This window comes from Silurus aristotelis (genome assembly GCF_946808225.1).
Source record: "Silurus aristotelis genome assembly, chromosome: 7".
NCBI lineage: Eukaryota > Metazoa > Chordata > Actinopteri > Siluriformes > Siluridae > Silurus > Silurus aristotelis.
The window spans coordinates 7972439-7984355 of NC_139580.1; the positions used below are offsets into that span (position 1 = coordinate 7972439).

Below are 11917 nucleotides of genomic sequence, written 5' to 3' on the forward strand. Positions count from 1 at the left end.
ATTAACAGACAAAAAAAAGTGTAGAAATTCGAAATATTTATAGAAAATCTAAAGTATTTTATAGTGCAATACATTTGAAATTTGTAATACAAATGTAGAAACAAAAGGAAACAAAAAACAATGCCCTCCTTTCTGTTTATTTACTATATAGTGGTCATTTTGAGGTTGACCCACATATTGCTTAATGTATTCCAATGATTAAAAAAAATTATATTAAAAAATTAATTGTAAAAAGTACATAGTTTTATGTATTGAAAAATCCAGTTATTGCTCCCCAGGTTTTAATGGAAAATGTTTAATGTTTAATACACACTAAAAAAAAAATCATCTTAAAATGTCACATATTGGCTCATTTTCAGTCTGTAGTGGATCGAGCAAACAGGTCACAGATCATGAGGTGTGTTTTGGACACAGCCAGAGCAGGGTAGAGAGGCTCAGAGAACTCATGCTGGAAGCTGTACAGCAAAGTAAGAGTTCCCTGTTCACCCACACTGAAGAATGACAGGCTACCCTCCTCAAAATCCAAAAGCACCCCGACTTTCTGCAGTCCGACGGCACACACGGCCGAGGTTGCCTTATCATGAAGTGCTTCCACTTTGCCTTTCTCATAAACCAGGCACCAGGAGTTTGGGTAGAAGCCAAGACGGGAAGCATCCTTCTGCCCCTTCCTGCCTATATGCTCACCGCAAACACCTACCTTCCAGCGGCCCTCGTCTAAAGATACCTCCACCTCCCAATAATGGCGGCCTTGGGATAGTGATTGCTTACTCAGCACCTGGGGGAAAACGCTAAAGCGAGACTCTAGATCTGGGTAGTCCTGCTGCACCTCACTGTACTCCACCCGCCTGTCCTCAGCAGAGAGCAGCAGCTTCGGGTGAACCGTGTCAGGGTCCAGAGTTGGACTTAAACCATCTGCAGGGTGTATAGTAATACAAATGTTATGTTTAATCCATTGAAATTTTCTATATTAAATATTAGCATGCACTCGATCATTTACTAAAGCAAATATACACACTCATTATAACACAAACAGACAATAGAAATGACAACAGTAACAGACACCTATGCAGGTGCGCACACACGCGCGCACACACACACACACACACACACACACACACACACACACACACACACACACACACACACACAGGCTACTTATACCCACTGCTCTGTCAAATTATTTAGTGATGACTGACAGTAGGTTTGTTCAAACAAGGAACACATTTTCTGTACTCAGATTAGCGAGAGCACTCACACAGCAGTCTAAACGGGCCTCTGTGAGGCATAGAGATGACCACGATGTCCAGTCTCCTCTCTGTCCAATCCTGAAGACAATCCAGTTTGCCCTTGTTTACTTCCTCTACTGGCTCCAGATTCTCCACAGGATCAGACAAGCCGTTCAAACTAGAGGAGGATTAGACATCAAGAATAATAGTTACTGCCTGTTTTACTGATTTAGCCAAGTCTGAATTTACATACTGTATTTCTATTAACATTTGTTGACACTTTATATATCAGACGTATACAGTTAGTCCCCGATTTACATGTGTTACAGTAACATCAAAACACGGCCTACCCTACCCAGGAGCCTTAAAGAATGGGGTATATAATTTAGCAAAACAGAGCAATTTACACTATCTAACTTTACAGAATATATGTATGTGGCAGTAAAACATGCGGACGAGTGCCAGGTCATAAGTGGAGGCCGGAACCAGGGGTGCTCTGTTTCGGTGTGGGGCGACGTGGACGAAAAGAAGAGAGACAAGAGCTAAAATTGGTTTGAAATATAAAATATGTGCTATTCCACTGAGCGACCACTAGGGGAATAAAGCCTCTCACAAGGCAGGAGATGCGCACATCCTGGTACAATTTTTTTGCCCATTTCTATCGTCATCGTTAGATCAATATTCGGTGTAATATATACAGTAGTTATATATAATTTTTTTAATTACTGCAATACAATGCTTATCAAACACGCTTCTCCATCAGCCCTTGTTCTAATTGCAGCCTTTTTAAAGGACTGTGCTGATGTTGGGAAATGTATCGTTTATAGCACTTTTTTGGATATACTTCGCACACTGCACTCCGATAAAGGTTGACGTCATAAAAGTCCAAAGTCTATTCTCTGGTTAAACAACTTATGCATTGAAGTGACTTTGACATGAAAATGAAATTGAATCCTTACAGAATAAGGTTAGCATGTCTATATAAAAAAACTAAAAATGTGTAATCAATTTCAGTAAAAACAATGTACTTACGACTCTGTTATTTTTCTGTATTCCTAAAAAGAAAGGAAATGCACATTCGTCATTCTTTTCACAAAAGTTTTCACATTTCTATAATGTCAGTCTCTATTTGATTTTTTTGCAGGCTTTATTGTGCAACTAGCTAGTACCATGATGAAGGCCTGGTCGTGAAGTCGTGATGCCCCTTGTGAGTCTGCTAAATCAGTCAGTGGATGAAAGGTGTGCTGAATGGTGGTCAGGGCTGGAGTGAGCATGTCGAGCTGTGCCTGGATGCTCCTCAGCACTCGGTTCTCTTCCTGGGACACACAGTGCAATGCCTGCTGTTCTTCAATCTTCAGAGCCTCTCGCATGGCCTGATATTGCTGCACTACTGCGGTACGCACCCCCTCTAGTGACTCCTATATATATTTAAAAACAAAAAAAGAGACAAAAAAATATGCAAGGTGACGCGCGCACACACACACACACACACACACACACACACACACACACACACACACACACACACACACACACTTTATTAGGCAATCCTTCTTTCAGCCAATCATAAAACAGAAGCGCAATCCATAAGCAAATCCATATTTCAAGGCTACAGAGGAATGAACTAAGGAAGGCCTGGAGTAGACGTCTTATAAACATTCCGTACAAATAAATAATACTAACCTGAACGCTGCTTTTATGCTCGGTGAGCTTCTTCACTTCATTTAAGATGGCTGCTTCTTTCGTCTGTATCTTTTTCATTTCGGTTTTTAGAGAGGCCTGAAAAAATTGGGGGGAAAAGCCAATGATTTTATAAATATAATGCAATAAGCTAAAGGAAAGTAAAAGTAATGAAAGTGCTAGAAAAATTAAATAAATAGTTGTTGAAAAGAGTAGAAAAGTAAATACTGGGTAATTATATTACATTAAATAATAATGGGTTGTTACATCACATTATTTAAGTAATGGAGAGTGTGTTGGAGAAGTGAAGAAAAGAGTGCAGGCAGGGTGGAGAAGAGTGACAGCAGGAGTGATTTGTGATAGAAGAGTATCTGTGAGAGTGAAAGGGAAAGTTTATGGGACTGTGGTGAGACTTGTGATGTTGTATGGATTAGAGACAGTGGCATTGAGTAAAAGACAGGAGGTGGAGCTGGAGGTAGCAGAACTGAAGATGTTGAGGTTTTCGTTGGGAGTGACGACGATGGACAGGATTAGAAATGAGTTTATTAGAGGGACAGTGCATGTAGGATGTTTTGGGGACAAGGTGAGGGAGATGAGATTGAGATGGTTTGGACATGTGCAGAGGAGGGACATGGGGTATATCAGTAGGAGAATGCTGAGGATGGAACCACCAGGAAGGAGGAAAAGAGGAAGACCAAGGAGGACGTTTATGGATGTGGTGAGGGAAGACATGCATGTGGTTGGTGTGAAAGAGGCAGATGTACAGTACAGGGGGGGTATGGAGACGGATGATCCGCTGTGGCGCCCCCTAATGGGAGCAGCCAAAGAAGAAGAAGACATTACATTATTTAATCCATAGATTTACACATTTTTGTATGAGTGAAAAAGAATTTGCGCATCTCGTCTTCTCGCTCACACAACATGTACGCTCTCAACGTGACCCTTGAGGAATGTCATAATATCTTACGCCATTTCTCCACCTACATGTTTTAAATTGGATGTAAATAATTTGAAACTAATGTAACACTTATAAATGAATGGCTTTAGATTAGAAAACTTCAGATTTTACTCAACTGTGCATTTCCAGTTTATGTTTTAGTCATACTCACTCTGAGCTCTTTCTCAGCCTCCTTGATGCTGATGCAGGTATGATCCTTGTGCGAGCCAATCACAGTGCAAACGGTGCACACGCACACCCCGCAAGGACGACAGTAGATGCGGTTCATCTCCTGATGTTCTTGGCACCTCCACTGAGACACGTCGTCTACAGCAGGCACCAGTGGGTGGCTCTGGAACACTGGTGACTCCAAGTGAACCCGGAGATGCTCTGAGCACATGGAGGCACCACACACCAGGCAGGTCTTCACAGCCATCCTCTGCTCATGACCGGAGCAGTAATGGCAGATGATGAAGCCAGCAGGCCTTTCACTAGATTCCTGAGCTTTTTTATTTGGACTTTTTGTCTGTTCTTCATTGCTGTTGGATTTCTGTGGGGACTCCTTGGATTTAGTGTTGCCTGGTGGTGGTGGTGGTGGTGGTTCTTGTGTCTGTGTTCCACTAGAGGATGCTTCGCCACAATTTCTGCTTCTGTGACTCTCCTCTAAACATGATTTAACACTTGAAGCCATGGATGCTTGGACTGTGTCCTGCACATGAGGGCTTTTTTGTCGTTCCGACGCTCTCTTTTTTGCCGGTATCTCATTGTCTGACGAGTCATTAATGGTGGTTGTGTGATTCTCAGATGAACCTGTGCCTAATCTACATCCTCCAATGTTCTGTCTCAATGAAGACGAGCCAAATTTCCTTTTCCCTAGTAAATTTAAGGATGAGTAGCGCTCAGAAAAGTGCTTTCCAAGATTCAAGCCTGTAAAGAAAACAGAAAAACACAATTAAAAAAACTGCATTTTTACAATCAAACTGAAATCCTTTCTGTAGTACAGCATGGCCTAAAGTAAGAAGCTATAATCTAATACCTAATATAATATAATACCTTAAAAAATTTTATTAGGTACACCTTGTATTTATCTACTTCACTGTTTAAGCATCATCAGCACACCGATCAGACGCATTACCATTCACCTTAACTGTTAATTTCTGTAAAGCTGCTTCGAGACAATGTCTGTTGTGAAAAGCGCTATACAAATAAACTTGACTTGACTTGACAATATATACTTGTATTATTGTATTTTATATTGTATGGTCTGTCAAACAAATACTAACAGGTACTGGATGCTATAAGCCTGTAAGCATCCTGCCAGTTAATCGCTTTCTAAAACATAGAGTGCACCTACATGGCCATTAAAACAAAACAAAACAAAAAAAACAGCCCAGTTTGAGACTAATTAAGTTACTATAAATGTCCTGTCATCTCATACCAGGCTGGTTATACTCAACTAATCTCTACAACATAAAACCCTCTACAGACCGAATGCTTTTTGTTTTGCGGACCACTTTTACTACACACTTGTTTTTGTAATATTTAGACCATCTGGCGGGCGGGCGGTCAGGGGCAGCAAAGTCTTCTGTTGGCCTAAACACTATCAGAAGCACTGACCTACATCTACAACCTAAATTCAAGTCAAGTCAAGTCAACCTAAATTCTAATATTTGTTTCATGAAATTGTATAAATTTATTCCCATCAGTTTATTCTCTTCATTCTGTAGCGTTTCTCTTGGCTGCACTGCTTCCAGTATGTGTATGTTAGATTTTTTGTCCAATCAGATTTCATCCTCTATGTGCTGCCATGTCAATCTAATCTGCCCAGGGCCTTCAACGTCAGTACTGATGGCCTTTTTACCTTTAAATAATATTATCAGTGTGTCTGTTTCTTTAACCAATCAGACTTCATATTCGCCTTACATTTTTATTTTTTTATTTTTTATTTTTTCCTGTCCTCTGATTGGTTGGTCAGAGGGAAACTGTTAGTCAAGTTCGACTGTTGCACTCTGCAAACATTAATACATGCGAGTTAAACTTTTTTTTATGCCTACGGAGGAAAATTTATTTATTTGGTCTCGGACATACTTAAAAATACAATTTGAGGAAAAGCTAGACATCGTGAGGAGGTCACCCAACCCCGAAGCTAGCTAGCATGTCTCAGCTCGGGAAAGGGTTTGTTCTCCACTTCCAGACCAGTGAATACGAGCGGTACCACTGGATTACAGCCTCTGAGGAGCGCTGCACATTATGAGTCTGCATCTCTGGTGAGTAGGTTGTATTTTATTTAAATTAAATGTTTGTGTCATGTTATTAGACAAATATTGATTCTGAACTGCTCCAGATGATGTAGGTACACAGTTGCGGTTGGTGTAGAGGTTTGGAGTTTCTATAATCGTGACGTGATGGTGGTGGTGTTGAGAGGTGGATTAAATCGGGTACGTCCCCACTGAAGGCACAGGTACCAAATGCACGGCCCGCCACTTACAACCATGATAAGGTTATAGAAATCACACTTTTTTCCATTTATATGTTTGATGTGAAACTTCAATGCAAATCTCTTGACCCGTACCTGCATGATATGCTGCCTCCACATGATTGGATGACCAAAGTGAAAACCATAGCACATTTAACAATAGACATTTTCCCAAAGCAGCTTTATTGAGTTAAATCTGAGATGTGTTTTGTTTCTGCACTTATTTTATTGGATTTTCGAATCAGTCACATATATTAAACTAATAACTAATTCCCAACCTTAGAACTAAACATCTGGATTCGTTCCAGGTTTCTTCATGTTCTGTCAAGAAGTTTTCCTATGGCTTAGTCACCTGGGACCTGAAACTAAATCTATACATTTCTGTAAACTGACTTGTGAAAATCTTAAAATATTAATGATCATAAAAAAGTGCCCCCTCTTTCAAATCCGCCCCTACAAAAAATAAACCTTATTTTCTGACACAGACATCAAACGATTGACTCAGTAACAAAGTAACGTTTAAAGTAACAAGAAATCGAGCTTAGCTTTCAAGTCGTTCATTTAAAAAAATGAAAAAAAAAAATAAACACGCAGGATGAAATCAATGTTGCGCGTGGATTCAAATGCACCCTGAGATGTGACAGATACAGTTATGTGTATGTAAATATGAGTAACTGAGTGGGAAGTGGGAATAGTGCCAGGTTTTAATACGCCAGCGCCTCCCACGGGGGGGGAAAATATGGCGCGCGTGAGAGCAGGAAAGAAAAAGCACGACGCGTAGGAACGAGTTGAGAAGCTTAACCAGTACTTGTGCGTATTCCTGTAGATGTTGAAGCTCCGTCTGTTTCTCCAAAGAGGTCCGGCAGCTTCATGATTTCATGGTTACACTCGAGGCAGTAGTACGGGCCCGTGGATGCGCCACTCCACAGCTCTTTTACGCATTTCCTACAAAACCCGTGTCCACATTCCAGTGTGATCAGATCCCAGTTCTCGCAGTGACACAACGGACAAACCTCACGGTGGTCAACTAGCTTGTCCAGAGAAGATCCCATGTTCCAGATCGGCTCAGTAAAGCAGCGCGGGAACGCGGGTTCGAAATAAAACGAAACGGAAAAAAGGGGGCGGAGCCTGTTTTCTTTTGAAGGTCTAAAGCTGGACCGGAAATAGAAGAAACAAGTCAACCTCGCTACCATGTTGGAGGTGTCAGCTCTCCATGGGTCATCTCAAGTCAATTGTGTCTACAGCATATTTGACAACAGGAGTTGACCCAATATCTGGATGGCATTTGGTGCCACCCAGATGTTGATGGGTTCTGCTTTGAATCTCAAGGTTTCTTTCTCATATAAGCTTCTGATTTTGGACATGATGAACTTTAATGCCAAGCACAGCCTTTTTGTTTAGCATGTGCCTTCCAGAAAAGACAAGAAATAATCAAACAATTGATTATTAAACTAAATTAACTTAAAAACTAAATTTTTTTTAGTCTTTCAATCAGTGTTTTCGATATGTGTGTATGTGTTATAGCTTTACAAGACCCTTAGACCAGGGGGTCACCAACCTTTTTGAAACTGAGAGCTACTTCTTGGGTACCGATTAATGTGAAGGGCTACCAGTTTGATACACACAGTTTTCAGTTTGATCTGAAATAACAACTTTGCTCATTTTACCTTTTATTATATGTAATTATTAATAATTAATGATATTCATCTATGTGAAGACACTGATCATGTTAATGATTTCTCACAATAATTATCAACAATGATTTAACAAAGTAGGAAACAGCTATTTTTAGAAAAGGTGGGCTACTCATGTGGTCCTTACGGGCTACCTGGTGCCCGTGGGCACCTTGATGGTGACCCCTGCTTTAGGTAATGAGGTGTAATAAAATACTGTAAACATTTATTGTTTAATATAGTTAGTAGCCTGAACTGACTCTTTATGTTTATGACTTATGTTTATGTTTTTCTTGATTAGCAAATGTAATGTACTCATGTCGCTAATGTAACTGACTATCAATTAATGTTTTTTATTACGACGCCTTTATATTTTATTATACGTATTTACGATTGTATCCGCAGCGACACGAAGGTATTTGTTGCATATAAAATACCAGCAAAACAAATATACGAATGAATGAATTGATTGATAAAAAACAGGAATATTAGGATAAATTTGAAATTCAAATAATAATTTTTAAACACTGAAAGATTCAATTGTATACGTTTAATGTTTACGCCTCTCTCCTGATCGAAACTTGTGCTACAATGTTAACGCTTTGAACAAAATACTAAAGAAATAGCTCTTGTTTTTCTGTCCAATCAGAATCATCCTATAGAATGTGTTTGGTTTATCTTGGACAGAGGCGCAGTAATAAACGAAGGGCATATTTGTGCACCCAGAATATTGTTTTTTGTTTTATTTTCATAAAGAAATGTTTTCACGTAGTGTTTTGTAGGTTGTAATTTCATGTCACGAAGCAACCCACCCAAAGCAACCCACCAGAGACCAGCATTAAATGGTGTTATGGTTCATAGTCTACATTAGAGTTTAATTTACTCTCAGCACCAAAGTTAAGTGGATAAGTGATGGTGCAGATAACTTAAAAAAACAAGTGGTAATGAGACAACAAACTGGGAAGAAAAAAAAATTCAAAATGTAAAAAGTATCAATACTAAGTAAAAGAAGTTTTGTTTTATTTATTTGTTATTTTTATAAAGTCTAACAGCACCGGCTGAATAAATGGAGCTGAGAAACAGATGCGCTCATTGAACTGCACAGAAAAGACTCATTTACATATTGAGCAATAGCGCCCTCTTACGTCACAAAATCCATCGATATCCTTGGAGTCGCCATTTCAGACTGCACAAAAGAGACAGTTTGTGTCTGATATCGATGGTTACATTTGTGTGCTGTTGGAAGATAATACAGTATTTAATACACTGCCAGATGCTGTGACCATTTTGTGACTTAAGAGGGCGCTATTGCGCAAATATGTTAATGAGTCTTTGACGTGCAGTTCAATGAGCGCATCTGTTTCTCAGCACCACGACAGCAGACTGTTCTCCAAGAACTTTTAATGAACAGTGGAAGCTGATGTTGGTGGATCATCAATTTAGTAATCAACGACGTTATTTATTGTATTCTTAGATTTTTTTTCAGGTGGCCCTCAAACTGATGTTAAACACATTGGTTGTATTTTTTTTAACTGTTCTTCAACAGATGTCACTATAAAGCTACTTTTAAAAGCATCTCACCATCACTAGATTAAGGATTAAGCAAAAGCAGAAACAAATTTCACTAGTAGTACGTCATCAAAACTTATTCTTTTTGTGGCTTCTCCCAATAGGGGGCGCCACAGCGGATCATCCGTCTCCATACCCCCTGTCCTCTACATCTGCCTCTTTCACCCCAACCACCTGTGCATATATATATATATATATATATATATATATATATATATATATATATATATATACACACACACTACACACACACACACTATATAAATTGCATGCGTGCAAACACCATGTGATAGTAAGCACAGTGTAGTGCAGCACCAACCAGTACAGTCTGATCCAATAAGTGTACAGTACTGTGATTCTGATGTTTCACCCAGCAGAGAAGGTCTGCCACTGCACTACAGTAAATATGATTATTCTACATGGTAATTTAGCAACAGTTATTTGTGAAAAAAGTGTGTTGGTCGTGTTTCAAGACGACAGAGGGTAAAGAGTGGGTGTAAGTACGAAATGAGGCTAGAAATCTGATCTAGCTGAATGGTGGTGTTTGGAAATAATCAAAGATGCAACAGTCTCTGAACAGACATTTAAGTGTAGGATGGATGGAAAAGCAGGCTCCTGATCTTGTGCACCTCTTTTCACGTCCTTTTCCCGTCACCCTGGCATAGAGAAATGGTCCTCGAAACAAGCCGCAGATCATTGTGTAGGACGTTTAGTGGACTATTTTGTATAACAATAGTGTCAGGCAATGGAACTCACAAACACTGGTTGCTCAGATTTCCATATGATGTGTAAAACAGGCTACAACAGGCTAAAGATAGCACTATTGTGGAATCTGGAGTGGCATCTGCAAGCTTCTGCCACACCGCTGTTTTGGTAACGATATACTTTCCGAGATAGCAATGATATTTGCTTCATGGGCGACATATAATGGGCGACCCCGTACTCGTTTCCTAGTTTTCTTACAAACTAGGGAGTGCAGTGAAATGAATACGACTATATGTAACCCTCAGCTTAGAATGCTTGAGAAATCCGACTACGCCACCTAGTTTCTGTTACCACCCAGGACAATAAAACAAAACCCCACGAAAAGTTGTTAAGCGATAAGGTAACAACAATGTAAAGGACGCTGCTGGTTTGACTTACATTTACATTTACATTTACATTTGCGGCATTTAGCAGGCGCCCTTATCCAGAGCGACGTACAAAAGTGCTTTTAGTCTCTAGTAATAAATACATTTACACTGGTACGCCAAATTACAAACTTAATATAAATATAACCCTAGAATTCCACAAACTTGGAAAGTGCTAATTTAAGTGTTTCAGGAAGAGGTAGGTCTTCAGTTGTCGCTTGAAGATAGTCAGGGACTCTGCTGTACGGACATCTAGGGGAAGTTCATTCCACCACCTTGGTGCCAGAACAGAGAAGTGCTGTTGACTTTACCAATGGAGTGGGTATAGAGGAAGAAAAGGAGGGGACCAAGTACCGAACCTTGTGGGACACCAGTGGTGAGTCTGCATGGGGCAAATGTGGATCCCCTCCATGTTACCTGGTATGAACGACCTTCCAGGTACTTGATTAAAGACAGAAATTACTTTAACAACATTCTAAAAACAAACATAGGACAGTGAACCAATTTAATGAACACTGTTAATATAAATAAAAAGAAAAACGAAATACACTCATCCCTGCTGTTATGCTTCAGTATCTCCAATCGTACCGCTTTCACATAAAAATAGATACAAACACAATCAAAACAAAATGCCGATTTATATATATATATATATATATATATATATATATATATATATATATATATATATATATATATATATATATATATATATATATATATATATAAAAACGTCTGGACTGCTTCGAAGAACCAGAGTACCACAGCGTAAGATTAATACAATAACACAAACAGACGTATCCGATAATCCTATCCAATTCCCAATGGATCACACCGATTAACAAAGCAGGTTCATTTAAAAATACTCAGCAGTGCAGTACAACGGCTTCCACCGGTGTCTGAAACACCAGGCCACATCTCCAAGGTAAAATTCTTACACTACAGCAGACTCCATAGAGAAAAGCAAAAGGAGTTAGAAGGCGACAAAGACTATTGCTCAAAAACACGGGTCGAAAGAATCACAACGTAATGTTTAGACGTGCCTTTCTGTAAAGCCACAGGTGTGGTCAATGACCGTGTCTTCCCCCGGGAAATATCCACCAAGATCACGAGTGCAATTTAAAGTACTGAACCTGTCACATATACATGTATTTATACGACAAAGTTTTCTTATTCTTTTTCCAAATCTATCTACCAGTAACCTCAGTAGTCCTCAGTGCCATTTA

At 39.5% G+C, this 11917-nt stretch overlaps 1 protein-coding gene and 1 long non-coding RNA gene across 2 annotated transcripts; both read right to left on the reverse strand.

The window, feature by feature from the left end:
• Positions 1–19: 19 nt before the first annotated feature.
• On the reverse strand, positions 20–7741 carry LOC310729055 (tripartite motif-containing protein 14). The gene is made up of 7 exons (XM_083547022.1): positions 7128–7741; positions 4016–4770; positions 2910–3005; positions 2396–2644; positions 2259–2281; positions 1256–1404; positions 20–912 (listed from the first exon to the last, which is right to left on the reverse strand). The coding sequence occupies exons 1-7, from the start codon at positions 7510–7512 to the stop codon at positions 356–358; spliced, it is 2214 nt and encodes a 737-aa protein (XP_083403148.1). The 5' UTR covers positions 7513–7741; the 3' UTR covers positions 20–355.
• A 264-nt stretch (positions 7742–8005) lies between these two features.
• LOC310729206 lies at positions 8006–8694 on the reverse strand. Its single transcript, XR_014534502.1, has 2 exons — positions 8177–8694; positions 8006–8124 (listed from the first exon to the last, which is right to left on the reverse strand). It is a non-coding gene; the product is annotated as an uncharacterized lncRNA (long non-coding RNA).
• Positions 8695–11917: the final 3223 nt, after the last annotated feature.

What these genes read in the sequence shown, in the direction of transcription:
- LOC310729055 (XM_083547022.1), bottom strand. Translation starts at nt 7,512, where the DNA reads ATGGTAGCGAGGTTGACTTGTTTCTTCTATTTCCGGTCCAGCTTTAGA. An exon ending in AGGCTGAGAAAGAGCTCAGA is followed by an intron (nt 3,006 to 4,015) that starts GTGAGTATGACT and finishes CAATTTTTTCAG; the next exon opens with GCCTCTCTAAAAACCGAAAT. An exon ending in AGCATAAAAGCAGCGTTCAG is followed by an intron (nt 2,645 to 2,909) that starts GTTAGTATTATT and finishes AAATATATATAG; the next exon opens with GAGTCACTAGAGGGGGTGCG.